At 38.4% G+C, this 18,621-nt stretch overlaps 1 protein-coding gene across 1 annotated transcript in view; it reads right to left on the bottom strand.

Moving 5' to 3' along the window:
* Positions 1-5,750: 5,750 nt before the first annotated feature.
* The window catches only part of LOC149162622 (uncharacterized), a 35,322-nt gene continuing 22,451 nt past the window's right edge, over positions 5,751-18,621 (bottom strand). The window contains exons 4-5 of the mRNA XM_089435241.1: positions 6,552-6,991; positions 5,751-6,071 (exon numbers count right to left, since the gene is read on the bottom strand). Of these exons, the coding sequence (XP_089291367.1) occupies positions 5,751-6,071; positions 6,552-6,991 (761 nt within the window). The remainder of the gene's footprint in view (positions 6,072-6,551; positions 6,992-18,621) is intronic.

Below are 18,621 nucleotides of genomic sequence, written 5' to 3'. Positions count from 1 at the left end.
GACATAGGTACACATTGTTGCATCGAATACACAACCCTTGGTTGTTGAGGTAGTATAGGTACCCAACCACTTGAGGTAATTCCAGTATAACCTGAATATTGTTGTGAACTCCCGTATGGATATCCTCCCGGAGGGAATAATGAAAGGGCATACTGCCCCCCATACGGTGGTAATCCAGAACTCAAGGGAATTGTTTGCCCTTGGGGACCAGACTACCCAAATTGACCTCCAAATGGATCAATTTGTTGAGACTCAACACAAGAGTTTCCGGATATTATTCCGGATGAACAAACATGAACGGACTAGATTGTCGAAATAGCCCCTGAGTGGGCTCCTTCTAGCGGTTGAGAGCTAGTTGGGACAGATGGTATGCCGACGAACATTGTCGGAGTGACGGCAGGGATTTCTGCCGTCGCTGTGTCAGACGACATAGTCCTAGATGTTGACGGTTGTTTAGACATTTGGAGTCTATCCAAAAGATTACCTAGCGATTCTACAGGAACTTCCACTGGTGGTAGACTAACTTCTGACGAAGAAGGATATAGAGTGACCCCGACTCCAAAGTGCGTTGGAGTACTTGTTTGAGGATCTTCTACAATTTCTTCAATTGCAATCAGACCAGGTGGAAGGGGAAGACCGTCAGGTCCGTAAAATATTTTTGGTGCCGAAGAAGGGGTGGAATCGATAGCGACAGATGTTTGAAGAGCAAGACTTTCCGAACCGGTTGTAGATGGAACTGGTTCGGTAACACAAGTGTTTACTCTCAGACTAGGATCAGTATCACTGTCCTTCTGTGGCTGTTGAACTTCTTCTGTAGAGGCAGGGTTTCCAGAAATGTTTGGAGTAACCGGAATCTCGGATGTCGTTGGAACACTTGTTCTAACTTTAATAGGAGATTTTGAACCAGTTAAACGAGTTCGCTTTGTCCGTACTGGCTTCGATTCCGGAGACAAAGACGGTTGACTCGTAAGCCTCCGCGAACGACGAGGTTTCAATTGACTTTCTTCCACGATTGCGGATTACTCGATCAACTAAAATAAAAGGGGAAGTATGTTTCCGAATTAAATGAATTTTAGATGCTTTTGACACAACTTGTTTTTTCAGTTTTTAAGAGTCGAGAAAAAACAAAAGATGACTCTAGTCTCCTTCGATTTTTAATAAGCCTGAAGTGACAAGTGCTCAGATGGACCTTTTCCGTTAAGGAGTCTAAAAAGGAACGAAAGGGACTGCTATGGAGATCTAGGTAGAGGGAGTACCAAACCAATCGCAAAACTGCAGAATACTTTTTACGGTACGGCAGTCAATCTTCCCGAATTCTGTGTTCGGTGCATTGCGATCAGTAGGGCAGCCGACACGGCTTCCTATGGATAAAAGGTTTTAAGCCTATAGGGGTCTCCCAATATATACTCGACGGTACGTGGGAGCACAAGTCCGTACTGGCACTTATCGTCTCAAGGTGGAGGAATCACCCAACCATCAGTGAGGACAACAGTTACCAGGCTTTACGACGCCGGAATACGTCTCTAGCCTAGACCTCTAAATGTTGTGCGTTAAGTTCCAAAGCGTTGTTAGATTCATACAATTTATTTTAAGTTGATCTTTCTTAGAAGTTTGCCTTTTGGGATCACCACGAGATGTAGATGTAATTCCTAAAATGTAATCTAAAGATGATAAGCAAACTTTTATCTCTTTTCAGCAATGAAAATCCTAGCTACAAGGGGAAAAGAAAGACACAATCTTTTCTCAAAGAGCAAAGAGCACATTGTAAATGCACTTTTCCTAAATCAAGCCAAATAGACTATCAATATGCAAATGCACATATGCATGTATTTGTTTTCACTTTCTTAATATTGATGCCTAAAAAGAAAGTTGATGTACAAATCTGAATTTGCTTTCAAGTGACAAACACAAACAAGCTTCTTTTCGAAATCAAAAGGTAGAGAAGATTACAACACTTTATGATTTTGAAAAAAGCACTCGTTTCGACACTAGAAAGTGACAAATTCAAACCAAAGGCAAAAGTAAAAGCATAATCGACTGTCAACAGCAAATAAACTTTCTCCTAAGATCAAAATCGACACTTACGACAGATCTAAATCCAAGGACGACAGTATGACTATTCTACTTTTTCAATGGAAAACTGTAAATGATGTAACAAACACACAAAGAACATCTACAGTCTTTTTGTACAAAGGAGGCGGAATTAAGGCAAAGAAAAGGGGTTTTTAAACAGACACACACTGATCACAGGCTGCAAAATCAGAGACAAAACTGAAAAAATGAAGCAAAGAACCTCAGCTGCACAGGGCTAGGCTGATCAGCGCACCTGTTACACAGAGAAACTGGATTGCAGCGCAGGTAGCCCTCTCGGGAACTGCGTTGAAATGCAGAATCTCTTCACAGAGCCTGCGCTGGGGCAGAAACGAGAATTCTATCCGGGTTCTAGGTCACGGTTTGCAGTTTAATCTATGGTTTTTGGCCGAGTGAAAGCAATCAGTAATGCACAATTAGAGGGTGGATTTAAAGGAGGTCTAAGAGCTATCACAAAGGGTAATCAGATCATTTGTGAATCAGCTGTTCAAATCATAAACAAATCCAGTGAATGGATTGAAGTAGCAGGTGTCTACTTTGCATTTGATAATGGCAAATGCAGTTCGATTGCTACTTCTGTGTTTATGAAACAAACAACAAGAGAAACACAAACAAACTAACTAGACACAATCCCCAGCGGAGTCGCCATTTTGTTAACGGGAAAAGTGTCTACTCAGAACGCCCCTATCCCACTAAGGTGTGACAGTACCTTAGAAACAAACAAGGAAAACTACTTTCGTATTCTTCTTTATGAACTATAAACGAAGAGGAATAGGATGAACCAACCTGTGTCTTACGCTAGTCCTTTGATCCAATCTCTCTCCTCTTTGACAGTTTCCAGCTACCTGCTCCCTTGCCCAACTTCACCAAGTTCCTGCAAGATCACAGAAGAAGAAAACTACACAAAGACATGGATTTATATTCATAAATAGCTTAGGATCAGATTTAAGCTAAACATGCAAATATAACAAAACATCATTGATACACAAGCATGTAGGAGAAACTCAAATAGTTTTATTGATATAACAAGAAGATCCAGGAGGAGTTACAACCGATGATTCCTGATCCAGCATCAACCCCCCAGCAAAGGAATCCCCTCTTCACCTCCAACAAAGCATAAATCACCCAATACTCTGGTCTCTATCTCAAAACCAACAACAATTCTCTGCAATGTACAAAATTCCAGCCTCTGGATCTCTGGGATGAGGGATCCATATATAGATGTATGCAAAGAGGATGAGTCAGCTTATGATTTGACTAGTGGCTTCTCTCTGTCAGTTCTTGCTTCCACTTGGAGACTGAGAGCCTCTTACTCATCCTTGGTTGAACTCAGTGAGGCAAGTGTCATTGGGGAAGATTCTGGAAGCTTCCATTGTCTGTCCACCTCGCGGAATGACACTGCCATTTGTCATTTCCCGCTCAGCGCACCCTGGTAGTGCATTTAGGTGCATTGCAACGCACCTAGCTAGTGTACTTGGGTGCTATGCAACGTAGCTAGCTAGTGGAGCAGCTGAAATGATCCTGATTTGACTGATTCTGAGCAGTTTCTGGTGGAGAACTTATGGGAGAAGTTGTAATTTGTTGACCTTGTTCCTTTAGGGGTTGGAACAACACTTTTAGGGACTTAGGATCCCTTGGTTTATGGACATTTCATGCTTAGAGCTGTAAGGCACAAAAATGTCTATAACAGTTGCCCCCTAAAGTATGAGGCCGTTTATCAGGTGAAATGCTTTATTAGGAGGATCCGAATTTCATTCAATGCTGGGAGGAGACCTGTAATAAGATACAATACAATACATTATCTTCATACTGTTTTCATGATCTAGCTGAGGCGGGCATTCCCATGCTCAGCTTTATAAATTCATTTTCATGTACATAGGACAGACAACCGTCTGATGGTAGACTGATGATTCTGATAGAGCCATCATCCTTTTGGTAGGATGATTATCTGTGCTGCAATGCTGTACATTTCAATGTCTTTATTTTCCTGAATATATATCGCAGCCCGGATGGATGAAACTAGATCCGGGATCTTCAATCTCGTTCGATTTTCACTCGAAGTACAAGTCGATCCATGTGAGAAATGTTTTGAAGTCGAACATGGAAGGACATCGCTTGATTACCAGTCAATGATGTAAACGGTTAACAAGCGCGAGAGGAATCACCGATAATGATGATGACCCTCAAGGTACTGCAGTACAATTCACGTGGTGTGAATAAAGGACTTGGCGTCGAACACCACACAAAATCTTTCGGTCGAAGGTCATTGATATATACTTGTCGCCAGAAGTGAGAAACTTGCTATTGAGGCATGCAAGCTTCAAAGTACTGAATGGGGTGTTCCTGGAACAATAACAACCACTTGCAAATTCTTCCTTCGAGTACATCTTGTTCACTAAATATTTCAAAGCAAAATGGTTAGTGAAAAGCTTAAATAGGCCTCCCAACAAATAATGTCTGAATTTTTGAAGCGAATATACCATTGCCAATGCCTCCTACTCAGTTGTGGTATAGTTCTTTTCTGTTGTGGACAATTTTCTACTGGAAAAATAAATTGGGTGGTCGAGGCTCCCTTCCCCCGGCTGAGCCAAAACAACACCCAGAGAAATGCTTGATGCATCAATGTGGACATGGAACTGTTTGCTCCAGTCAGGGTATACCAGGATCGATGCACTTACTAGGTTAACATTCATTATGTTGAGTGCAACCTGAAATTATTCTGACCACATGAATTGTTCAACCTTCCTCAACAGTTTCTCCATAGGTGCAGTAATCAAGGCATAGTTGCAGATAAACCTCCTGTAGTACCCGGTATGTTCCAATATGTATCTGAGTTGTTTTACACATGCAGGGGTCCATATTCACTATCACCACAACCTTAGCATGATCTACACATACTCCTTCTCTACACATTATGTGGCCAAAAAGTGTGCCAAAAGGAACTACAAATATGCACTTCTTCAAATTTAGCGAGATCTGTAGTTGTCTACATCGATCGAACATGATCCTGAGTAGACTGGAGAGTTTTTTTAGCAGACTATAGACCGTCCAGTCATCCATATAGACTTCTAGGAACATGTGGATGTAATCCCTAAAGGCAGAAATCACAATTCTTGAGAACAATGCAGGTGCATTATTGAGACCAAATGACATAACGTGATAGGCATAGGATCCCCATTCCATGGTAAATGCAGTTTTCTTCTTATCCTCCTCTGCGAACCTGACTTGGTGATAACCAAAGAATCCATCTATAAAAGAGTAGGCTTCATTCCCAGCTACATTATCTAGAACTTCATCACTGAATGATGTAGGAAACAAATCATGCTCAGAAGAATGGTTCAAACTATGGTAGTCCACACAAACCCCTATCTCTGTAGTGTATTTCTTGTCTTGTATCATAATTAGACTTACCCATTCTTCCTCATCCACCGAAATATAAGCCCTATTTCTATCATCTTGTATATCTATTTCTTCACTTTATCCTTAACCCTCAGGTTCAGTATGTATGGTCGATGATTTACTGGCTTTTCATCTGGTTTTAGCACAATTTTCATCTCCCCTAAATCTACTTTGATCCCTTTTAGTTCCACAACTGACAAAGGGAACAAGTCTTCATATTCTCTTAGGAGGTCGAAAATATCCTTTGTAGTCTGCTCATCTCAATAATCTCCAATTGAGGCTAAATTTGGTTTTTCATCAGTCCTAATGTTATGTTTCCTCAAATTCAATGGGAGCAAGTGTGGAGCATCGATGACAAGTACATCCTTGATGTCGCCTTCCTCTTCAGTTTCGTGGAATGATAGGTGTGGTAATTCTTCCAGATCATCCTCATCCGAATCTCTGTCCACCTTCCCACATGATACTGCTTCATGATATTCAGAGTCGTAGATATGCTCTAAAGTATTCTGATCTATGAACCCCTCCATCAACTTACCCATTTTGAGCAGAATCTGCTGGACAACTTGAAATGCCTCAATCAGCTTCTTGTCATTTTATGAGAAAGAAAAGCTATTGAAAAATTGATCAACCAAACTATCCCAGTCTCCAGTCTGTCTCCTTATTTATTCTTGCACATACCAAACTTTTGGAAGGGTTCCCATGGTGTGTATAAAACCATGCAGCCACAACTCCTTTGAAACTCCTTCTCGATTCCATCTGTCCTTACAATTTTTCAAATGTTGTTGAGGGTCAGAGCCCCCCCTATATTTGGTGAAATCTTGAGGGTGCTCCCCCACTTGTCTGAATCTTACTTCCATGGCTATTTTGATCTTGCCCTATTCTCAGAGGTAGTTACAATGAACTCCCCACCACCTTGTCTGTGTCACTTGTAATGTGACATTTACTAGAGGTATCTTATGTTCTTCAATAGTAGTTGCATTAATCCGACATATAAATGAATTTAATGAATCTTTACCATTAAATATAGGGAAGTTTTGTACGTCAGTGCAAATCCAATTGACCTGAGAGATTGTGGGGCAATGTCTAGTGTTGATTTCATATCCACCCTGCTGCCAATCATCCCAAACAACCTCTGAGCTGACCTTTGAACTCTGAATGCTCCACCAGCTAATAGACCCTTTGGCCGTTGGGTTGATGTAGTCCTCCCTTCTTCCTGATGTCAATCTATAAAATTTATCCAACAATCCTAGCTCTTCTCTATCGTCTGTTGGTTCTGTGAATCTCAGTCTTTGATATGGGTCTAGAGGTTGGATCACCCTAACCCCTTCTACCTCAAAAGTCATCAGTTCCTTCTTCAAGTTGATTATGGCATAGTTCTCAAAGGCCCATTCCATCCCAAGCAATGCTATGTAGGGGTCCTTGTCCCCCATGATGTCTATTACTTTGAAATCTGCATGGGTCTTCACCTTCGCTACATCCACTTTCATGTCTTCCTGTCGCCCTATCAGAAAAATAAAATACTGATTCTCCATTTGGCAGTTGGATTGGTGCAAACATCAATCGAGGTTTTTCCAGGGCTTCCCATGTTTTCCTTGGAAAAATGTTGACATCTGAGCCTAGATCCAACATAGTGTCCTTAATATGGAACCCCGCAATATGAGAATCAATATGGAACTCTCTTCTTGTTCTCTTCTTGTTCCTTCGTACCCTCCTAGAGTGTCTTTCAGGTAGGTTAGTGGATATGACTCCTCCCTCATCTGCCTCTTCTGGGATGGTCGCTTTCATACTCTTCCACAACTTCCCCAACATCTAGTCGTCATTCATGATCTGCATAAACAATCTGAACCAGTCTTCGATGTGTCATTTTGTAGACTATGGTAGGTCCAGGCTCTTAGTCTTAAGATATTCTAGCTTCTTCTTCTGTGACCCTCCACCTCTTGTTAGATTGTTGAAAACTTTGATTTCTTCCTTGTAATACTGCTTCTGTCTCTCAAGGTCATATGAGTGCTTTGGGGAGGCCATTCTTATTAATCGTGGGCTAGTCCGTGGCTCCCCGATCAACTCCAACCTTTTTTCCTCCTTGTGCAACTATATTGATATTCAAGAGGGGTACTGCCTAGGATAACCTTGGATCTGCATTAATTAAAATTTTCCCCCTTTGTTGGTTCCACTCTTCCCATCTTGCAATCAGTTTTGGAAAGTTCCCTGTTGCATGCTCGTTGACCCTGCATTGAGAGCACCATGGTATTCTTGGTAGTGGGAAATTCTATGTGTTGACCCTGTCGCCTACACCTACCTACAAGTTAGTGAGAAAATACTTCAACCCCAGAAGGTGTGGTTGGTGGTAGGGAACTCAGAGAAGGGGTTGTCAAACTAATCTCGACTCTCTCTGTTTGAGTTATCGCCTAGGTTAGCTAAGGGGGGTGGTCCCTAATGAAAAGTTAAGTTAAAAAATGTGAGTTTCTAGGAGAATTTGTTAGAGTTAAATAGATTATTTCAATAATATTTATAAGAAAAAACTAATATGAGCAATAAACATCAATACATAAGATAAGCATGAAATACATAAATAACCGGTGCCTTCAAAGTATTTGCTCTTTAAGAAATGAAATTGTATTTTCTTAAAATGAAGTGAAATTCTTTCAAATGGAAAACCAAAGTAATCCTGAAAAGTGAAACAATAAATTGTTAGCACAAGATATTATAAATGATTTTAAGATGGATAAGTTTACAAATCAAAGCATGGAAACTATCTTGCTAAAAAATATAAAATTAAAAATCTACTTGTGAGAATGAGATGATAAAAGAAATCAAATGTTATATCAAGATGACAACATGCAATTAAGTTTTCAACCCCAAAATAATAGTACTTGAAAGTGAAATCAACCATTCATGACAATATGCAATTAAACCAAAAGATAAGCCAATTTTCCAAGTACAAGAAAATTAAATTTGTTGCAAAATTAAAAGAGATTACAATGCTTGCATCCAAAGTGCCTCTTGAAATAAGATTTTCATGTGAGATTTTAAACCATCAAGATAACAAGAAATTTAAGAACTTTTCAAACAAAGCAATTGTGATGGAATGTTGTTCTTGGTTTATTTTATTAATTAGTGATAAGGAAAATTTACAATTGAACTCTAGTCCTCAGACCTCATCCTCGCCCAAATATTTGGATCTCACAATGAGGAGTCAATAGAGGTAGAGGGTCCCTAAAAAGTTTATTCCACCAACTTAAGTTGGAGGTAAATTTTAGTGATGCCTGGGGCATGTAAATAAATTAACTAAACAATGAGAATTAATTTCTAATTGAAATGTACTTGCTTGACATGAAATAAAATGTTACTTTATGGAGAAAAAAATGTCCAAATACTTGATGCATGTAAAATGTGTTTAATGGTGAAGCATAAGTAAAATTGGAACTATATTCATGCCAAATAAGATTAAGTAAAAAGTGTTTGCATGCAAAAAATATGAACTTGTTATGGATTTAAAACATGTAGTAAATTAAATTAAAGTGCATGCAAAATGAGAGTGATGCATGTTGTGTTAATTTTTCAATTAGATGATATGCATGTAAAATGAAATAAACCAACAAAGTCAAACCACCAAGCCTCTCCAAAAGGTGGAGAGATATGGATACCAATGGGTAAAACCCACACTCCCAAAATTAGAAATTTTAATAGTTGTTCGAAGAAGGAAAAGACAATGAAGTCTTCTCTAAAATCTAAGAAAAGTCTTAACAAATTGGCATCAAACCATAGACCTTTCCTTGCTGAAAATTTATGCAATTTGAGGTCCACAAAGGCTCAACAAAATTCATATCTTTTTAAGAAGAAGAAAAGAAGATAAGCCTCTTCTATGACCACGACCAAGAGAGAAAGAGATGGACAAAATGAACTCATCCTCCCTCAAGAAGAACACAACCTTATGCAAGATGAATTCGGCCTAAAGGTGGAAGTAATCAATAAATCTGATGTTAGGATATTCCGACACATAGGATATAGTTAAGTATAACTTGGTCTTGTGTATAGTTAGGTAAAGTGTGTTTCTTTAGTATGTACTTTTTGTAACTTACAATCCGACGGTCAGGATATGTTCTAGACATGAAGTGATCCGACGATTCATTCTCTCCTCACTATTACCGACACTTGATTTGTGGCTTAACACCCGATTGGCCCATGATCTATATTTAAAGAGCATGGAGGGTCATTTTTAAGGTGACCGTTCATGAGAGAAGCTTATGTAAATTTTCTTTCTTTTACATTAATAAATTTCCTGAAGTGGTCGTGTTGGCTCAAGCCGTGGACTGTTTCCCTCTTTGAGGGTTTTAACCACGTCAAGAATACTGGTGTACTAATCTATGATTTGTTTGTGAATGGTGTCCTTTGGTGTTCTATCTGAGGAAATTACCCTGTAAATTCCTACAAGGTATCAGAGATATTTGAGGGCCACATCCGTTGGTGATCCAAATTCGAAGCCGGTAAAACCGCATTCGACTATCATTTCCTAGATTTACTATTTCTGACTGCTTTCAAGCCGAGAGGACTACTCTATTATGTTAGGAGCGTATGTTCCAATGAGGAACCCATTTTATTTCACGCAAAAAGGTTTTTGGTAGCCCTAGCTACGTCATTTTTAAGATTTGGAGGTATAAAGCCTTTATTTGCAGTTTTAGTTATTTATCTCTCTGTTTATTTCGGTTTATTTATCAATCTATTTTTTATTACCGGATCCATACCTTTCATTTTTGCGTATGCTCTTTGCCCCACGAATCTGTGCGATCTAGGCAAATCAGAAACATAAATGAAGGATTTTTCTCATGTGTATGCTCTTTTCTGCCGCGCCTTAGCGTGATCTCAGAAAATCAGAAACATTGAAGAAAATATTTAGTTTCCAGCGAAATCTAAATTCAAGTCGTAAGGGTTGGTTTTTTTGCATGTCCATTTTGGGTTGTGTGGTTTTTTGTTTTGTAGGTAAAAATGGCTTTCTCAAGTAAGCACACACTCCAAAGCTTCAGTGACTAAAAAAAAAAACCTTCATTTTTTCCAAAAATTACTAACCTTTTAAACTAGTTCACTTGGTCCAAAGTTACTTTATGAGATTATAGGTCTTGAGTTCAAGTATTTCTTTTTGTTGAGTTACTTTTTCAAAAAAAACATGTAACTTATGTTTTAAAGTTACTTTATGTAAAAGTGTTCTCACCAATTCTAAAAAAGTGAGTCACTTGTAATTTTAAAGTCTCTTTATCTTTTATTTAAGTTACAATTTAGTGGGTAGCTCATAAAGTACCATTGTAAAAGTTTGGAAAGTGGGGGGAGGGGAGGGGTTTAAAAAATATAACATTATCATTCACTTCTGCACATTCACGTACTTCGTCGGCATCTTCAACAACTTTTCTTCAAAAAACCATAACTTCTTCATCCAGAATCTGTTTTCAGAGCCGTTTTTTTTAATCAGCCTAATTTTTCGAGATCTTTCCATTGAAATACTTAGTTTCAGTATCTACAGCTTCAGTGTCTATTAAAATGGAAAATCCATGCCAATTTATTCTTGACAACACCAACTACTTCCAATGGTTGTCCTACATTGAGAATTTACTTAGAAGTAAAGGTCTTTATAGAATAGCCTCAGGCCAAGAGACTAAACCTAAAGATGAAGATAAGCAAGCCAAATGGGAGAATAGGGAAGATCAAGCACGTGAGTTGATATGGATGTCTATTTCTCTAGAGCTTAGATTCCATATTGCAGAACTTGATACCCTTGATGAAGCAATGCAACAACTCAATAAAGTTTTTGGAATTCAAAGTGAAATTAGAGTCCAAAAACTCGAAAATGAGTTGCTTGAGTTGGACCCCAATAATTTTTCTTCCACTGAATATTTTTTGTTCAAGTTCAAGACCCTTAGACATTTCTTAGAAAGTGTTAAGGTTAAGAAAGAATATAGTAGCCTTATCTATTCCATTCTTACAAAGTTGGGACCAGTCTACTCTGTGTTTGTTTCCACCTTCCATTCTATAAGAAAAAGCCTTTATTTCTCAAGGACAAGACTACAAGTCCCCCTCTTTTGATGCTTTTGTGATTCTTTAATAAGAGAACAAGAAAAACTCTTATATCTTGGAATTGGAAACTCTTCTAAGAAAGCCTTAGCAGCCCAACAACAACCATATTCAAAAAATCCTAAGAAACAACATCCTAAAAATAATGGTCCTAAACAAAACAAGGGTCCTAACCAATTTCAATCTCAAAATGAAAAATCAATTCAAAAAATGATAAGGAAAATAAAAACAAAGGGGAGAACACTGATAGAAATTGCAAATTTTGTAATCATGATGGCCACTTAGAATCCAAATGCTTTAAAACGATGGAAGCCTTGGAAGTAACAATGAAGAAGCATAACATCCATTTGGAGCACTCTTCAACTTCAACTTCATCTTCAGGAATAACACTTTCTGCATATGGTTGTCAATCATCTCAGTCTAGTTATGCACTAAATCTATCTTCTTCTTCTCATTCTCATGAGTGGCTAATTTATTCTGGAGCTTCTTATCACATGGCCAAAAACAAAGCCATGTTCTCTTTTTTAAATGATTGTAACACCAAAAATATATATGTTGGTGATGATAGATCTCTTAGTGTTGTAGGGACTAGAACTATTCATCTAGACAATGGTCAATTTAATGATGTATTATGTGTTCCTACCTTATCCTGCAACCTTCTATCTATATATCGGATAACTCATTCAGGTGAAGGTAAAACCGTTGAATTTTCACCTCATGATGTCGTAATTAAGGACCTAAGAGATCCTAGACATTTAAGCTACTAGCATTGCTGATGATTCTACAAGGTTGTATAAGTTTAACAACTTTGGGTCATCAATTCTCCCCTCGGTATTTGTTTCTCATAATGATGAAGTGAGCAAACTTTAGCATGAGTGATTTGGTTACTTAAACTATCACTCCCTTCAAAATATATGTAAGGAAGATATGGTGATAGGTCTTCCTATGGTACCTTGCAGAGATGGTGTTTGCTCTGGATGCGTACTTGGAAAACATCATCAGGATAGTGTTGAAAAATGTGCCTCTTGGCATGCCTCAGCCCCTTTACAACTTGTGCATAGTGATTTATGTGGTCCACTTCCAGTTGTTTCATTCTTTGGCTACAAGTATTTTTTAACTTTCATTCATGATTTCTCCAGATGCACTTGGGTATACTTCTTAAAACTCAAGAGTGAAGTCTTTAACATGTTCTTGGCCTTTAAGGCCTTTGTTGAGAAATAATCTGGACATCAAATTCTTAAGCTAAGATCTGATAATGGCGGAGAATATGTTAACAAAAAGTTCGTCAACTTTTTCACTAAGCATGGAATTCAATTGCGACATATTGTTCCATATACTCCATAACAAAATGGTGTAGTTGAAAGGAAGAATCACACCTTAAAGGAAATAGCTAATTGTATGCTTCAATCTAAAGGGTTTAGTCTTAATTTTTGGGCATAAGCGATTAACTGTGCAAATTACATAGTAAATCACACTCCTACTAAGGTTTTAAAGAATATCACTCCAGAAGAAGCATGGAGCTCAATTAAACCAGATGTAAGTCACTTTCATGTTTTTGGAAGTGAAGCATGGTACCATATTCTTGATGAGAAACATAAAGCCTTAGAACCTAAGAGTGAAAAATGTATTTTTGTTGAATATTCTGAAGATGTCAAAGGATATACAGTTCTTAACCTAAATCCAAAAATGTTATCATTAGAAGAGATGTAAAGTTTGTTGAAAATATATCAGCCTACGAGCCTAGTTTGGCGGATGTGCCACATCTCTCTATCCCTTATACTTCTGAAAATATTTCTTCTTCAGATGACGACAATCCTCCCCGACCTTATCTGGATCCTCCTTCAGCTCCTCAACTTCCAAAATGGGTCCGTGCTACTCAGGATGCAACAGGTGCTTTTGCAGGTGATCCTACAGATCAGTGACGTACACGTTCTCAGTTCGATAGAGCCTCTTCTTTACTAGCTCAAGCTTCAGTGAATTATGATCCTGACACCTTTGCAGAAGCTTCAAGACATCCAAATTGGTACGCAACTATGAATGAAGAATATCGTTCATTATTGGAAAATGATACACGAGATCTTGTTCCTCTTCCAAAAGGATGAAAACTTATTAGATGCAAATGGGTTTACAGAACCAAGTTTGGACCAGATGGAAAAGTTGATAAACATAAAGCTCGTCTTGTTGCTAACGGTTTTTCACCAGTTTAAGGCATTGAATATACTGAAAACTTCTCTGTTGTTTCCAAAATGAACTCTATCCGCCTTGTTCTTTCCCTTATTGCCTCTTTCAAATGGGAAGTCCATCATATGGATGTTAAATCTGCCTTCTTGCATGGGTATTTGCATGAAGAAATCTATATGGAACAACCTCCCAGCTTTATACAAACAAACTCCAGCCTTGTATGTCAGCTTAAGAAATCCCTTTATGGTCTCAAGAAATCCCCTCGGGCTTGGTATGCCAAAATGGATAGCTTTCTTTTAGATATTGGCCTTTTTAGGTGTCATTCTAACAATATTGTCTACACCAAGAAAGTGCGTAAGTCTCTTATCATTCTTGTTCTTTATGTTGATGATTTTATCCTTACTGGTAGTGATCCCAACCTTATAAACCATGTGAAGTCCAGCCTTAAAAAGCACTTTGAAATGATAGACTTATGACACTTGCATTATTTCTTGGTCTTCAAGTCTTGCAATCTGAGGAAGGTATTTCCCTTTCCTAGTCCAAGTATGCATGTGATATTCTATGCCACTTTCACATGGAAGAATGTAAGCCAACCCCTTCTACCTTTCAGTATGAAGCCAAAATTTCAATAACTTGTACTTCCCCTGAAGTTGATGCTACCTTATACTATCAGCTTGTAGGAAAACTTTTGTATCTGACCCATACCCATACTGACCTTTCCTTTGCTATTGGCTGTAGTGATCAATTTATGCAAAACCCACATGAAAGTCAATAGAAAACAGATAAAAGAATACTTCATTATGTTCGAGGTACAATTCAATTTTGGATTCATTACAAGGCAGAAGCATCTCCTTTATTGGTTGGTTTCACTGATTCCAATTGGGCTGGTGACCTTGATGATCGGAAGTCTACTGCAGGTTATGTCTTCACTCTTGGTTCTGGACATATTACATGGGATTGCAAGAAACAAAGTGCCATTTCTCTTTCTTCAGCAGAAGCAGAGTATAGTGACAATGTATAAGCTAGTAAGGAAGCTCTGTGGCTTCATTAGATCCTATTAGAGTTTGTCTTTCAGCAACATCATCCGACTACACTTTGGTGTGATAATCAAAATGCCATTCAACTATGCAAATATCCAGTCCAACATCAGTGCATAAAACACATTAAACTACACACACACTTCATCAGAAAGCTCATTCATGATCATGTTCTTGAAAATATTGTTCAACCAATGATCAAGTTGTAAACATCTTTACAAAGGCTCTCACAAAGGTGAAGTTTACTAAACTTCGATTTATGGTTGGAGTTCATGAAGTTGTCACTAAGGGGGGATAGGCTCTAATGCCTCCTTCCTTCTCCTATTGTGTCATATTTGTACATCCTTCAATCCTATCTCAAGTTGTTCTTAAGGGGGGATGTTAGGATATTCCGACACATAGGAAATAGTTAAGTATAACTTGGTCTAGTGTATAGTTAGGTAAAGTGTGTTTCTTTAGTATGTATTTTTTGTAACTTACAATCCGATGATCACGATATGTTCTAGACATGAAGTGATATGATGGTTCATTGTCTCCTCTATATTGCCAACACTTGATCCATGGCTTAACACCCAATTGGTCCATGATCTCTATTTAAAGAGCATAGAGGGTCATTTGTAAGGTGACTGTTAATGAGATAAGCTTATGTAAATTTTATTTCTTTTACATTAATAAATTGCCTGAAGTGGCCGCGTTGGCTTAGGCCGTGGACTGTTTCCCTCTGTGAGGGTTTTAACCACGTAAAGAATATTGGTGTAATGATCTGTGATCTATTTGTGAGCGATTTCCTTTGGTGTTATATCTGAGAAATTTACCCTGTAAATTCCTACATCTAAGCCCCAAGGTCCTGCATGCAAACTTGTAAGTAATTTTCCAAAGATGAATCCCGCAAGTAACTGTAAGAGAACAGGTTAGCAACAATATACAACAAAAAAATGTTATCTCAAGATAACTACAAAGTATGCTACAAAAATAATCTACAAGAAGCTATACCAAAGAGTATGAGCAAGCTCTCCTCTTTGACTAGCCATGACTTAGTTCTTTGAGATAGCCATATATTGATAAATGAAGTACAATACATAAAAGGTAATTTTTTCCAAGTTTTATATTTTGATGCAAGAAATAAAAGCTTTAAGAAACTTGAAAGAATCCATGCAAGACACAAATAAGATATAGATGAGACTTTGGAGTTCAACACATGTGGGTTCTCCTTGAATATTTTTCAAGAATGGGTTGATTCCTCCGGGAATTTCCCTTCACGCTTGAAAATATTGACCAAATAATGATTCATCTGCAAAACTTCACCACAAATCATTAAATTGACATGAAATTAAATAAGTGCAATGGAAAGAATTCCTAGAGATACATCTATTATCCACTATAATATTTCTTTTCCTAAAGCAAATAATTAATTCTTATGCTAATATGAGATAAATGCATACTAGCATAACTTGAAACAAGCATGAAAGAAACAATGACATGAGGAAATAAATAGAAGCATAACAACAAGTCAAGAATTTACCACACATGCAAGGAGAAGAACACCATCATGCTTTACCCCAAAGACTCTTGTATTATATTGCAAATAGTGAATAGAATCCCGCAGAGTCTCCTCAAGCACAATATCTCGTATTACATGATACAATATGAGAGCACCCTACCTTGTTATATAGAGATTTGGCAGAAAATCCCAAGGAATAATGCATGTGAGAACTGAACTTGGAGCAAATCCCAAGGAAGGATAAGTCAAGTTCGATGTGGAGATGCTAGAGACATGAGAGAAAAATCGAATTCCATATGTGCACCTCAAGGGAAATCGAATTCCATATATGGCATAGTAAACTCATCCATGAGCGAATCCAAGTACAGTGATAACTCTAGTCAGCAAATGAAAACTCGAACTAAGTTAGCTCTGGGTAGGTTCCTAGGAACTGCGTGATTCCTCGATGTGCAACTCGTAGTTTGGCCAAGTGAAACTCGTAATCCCCAAGAGTGGAGTGCTAAGAGTAGAAGAACCCAATATGACTATGAGATGAAGCCCCACATAATCTTCAGTCCAAATATACCATAGAATATTCTTTCAGTGCATGAGCTCCTCTAATAAATTCGATTTTCCACATGTGCAACTATTGCTTTATCTCCAGGAATTTGATTTTATGAAATAATGGTGTATTTATGATGCAGTGTGCTCAATCATATTCCACATGTCCGTTGACTCAAATCTTTGACTTAGGATAATTTCCAAGTCATTTCCACGTCATTCTGTCACATGGAATAATTTATTTCTCTCTATTTTATTTAATTCTAGCCTAATTAAAAGCCATAATTTCTACTAAACCTAGGAAATGTGGGTTTTGAGGGTCCAAAACAAATTATTAACCTATAAAAGTGTGTCATAGTAGAAATTTGAGGGTGAGAGGTGTAATTTTTATTACTCATACCCTATACAAGTTGTCTATATTACACTTATTACTATTGGACACAGATTGTCATTGATGTCAATATGGCAATATTCGAGGAGCAGACGGAGCCAAGAGGAGCAGAACTCAGATATATATATATGCATGCATTTAAACAGCGTTCGGGGACCATATATGCCAAAATAGAGCTATCGGAGCTACAGAGGAGCCATATATATATACCATACATATATCCCAAAGTACAGGAGCAAACAGAGCCAACAGAGGACACAGACAGCCATCAGAGCAACAAATATATGCATGCATTTAAATAGCGTTCGGGGACCATATATGCCAAAATAGAGCTATCGGAGCTACAGAGGAGCCATATATATATATACCATACATATATGCCAAAGTACAGGAGCAAACAGAGCCAACAGAGGACACAGACAGCCATCAGAGCAACAAAGGAACATGCAGAACTATAAGGAAGCGAACAATGCCATCAAAGGAGCAATGGGTGCATGTATATTATTGAGAGTTATTAGGCCACAAGAGAACTATATGCATGCAGATACAGGTGGAGGAGCATATATCATACATATGTGTTTTTTACACTACCAAGGGCGCAAAACCTTATACATATACATTTATGCTATCAGGCCCGTAAAACCCATGTATGCATGCTTTAACACTATTGGCGGACAGAAAGCCCATATACATAGGCTAAACACTAACGGAGGCGTAAGACTTGGCTCTAGGGCAAATACACTATCAGAGGCGAATTGCGGACTTGAAACTCTATACATGGGAGTGTTGAGTTGTTTCAGGTTCGGCACATTGCATCACTATGAGGGGTCTACGTTAACATCAAGCCTTGACCCTGTGCGACTTGCGATTGCCAATAACGATAATCGCATTGGCACTTCGGAAGCGGGCGCTACAATATGTCAAGAGGTCCATTGTGATCGCCGATAGCGATATCACATCAGACCTCCGCCAAGGGCAACTCCCAACTGCGATGCATATCCATGCGGACCTACCACACATTTCAATATAAGTTAATCTATTATCGCATCCATCAGAATCGCATATGTTATGAAGCCTTGCCACACCCAAGCACCAATTGCGATGAACGTTGCGGACCCTATGTGGCATCACAACTTGGCCTAATATAATATCGCGTCTAGTGGTGGATCGATCGTCGACCATTGGTGGTGTCATGGGCTCAACATATAAAGGACCACCGGGAGTTGCAAATTGCCAATTGTGATTTAAGCTACGGACCCGATACAGTTTAGATGCGGGTGTAATATTGCTTGAAGTCTGCCCCTTAGTCTTTTAACTGGTTTTTTCTCATATACTCTGTGTGATGAAATATTTGGCTTGCGTGGGGTGTTTTAGGCCGAAAGGCTTACGATAGTTGTTCCAATGGTTAAGAAGGTTGAACG

Source organism: Pinus tabuliformis, chromosome 5_2, assembly GCF_031772625.1.
Source record: "Pinus tabuliformis cultivar Carrire ecotype Pingquan chromosome 5_2, CPIR1, whole genome shotgun sequence".
Taxonomy (NCBI): Eukaryota; Viridiplantae; Streptophyta; class Pinopsida; order Pinales; family Pinaceae; genus Pinus; species Pinus tabuliformis.
Note: the sequence above shows the minus strand (reverse complement) of the source record. Positions and strands in the feature narration are given on the sequence as shown.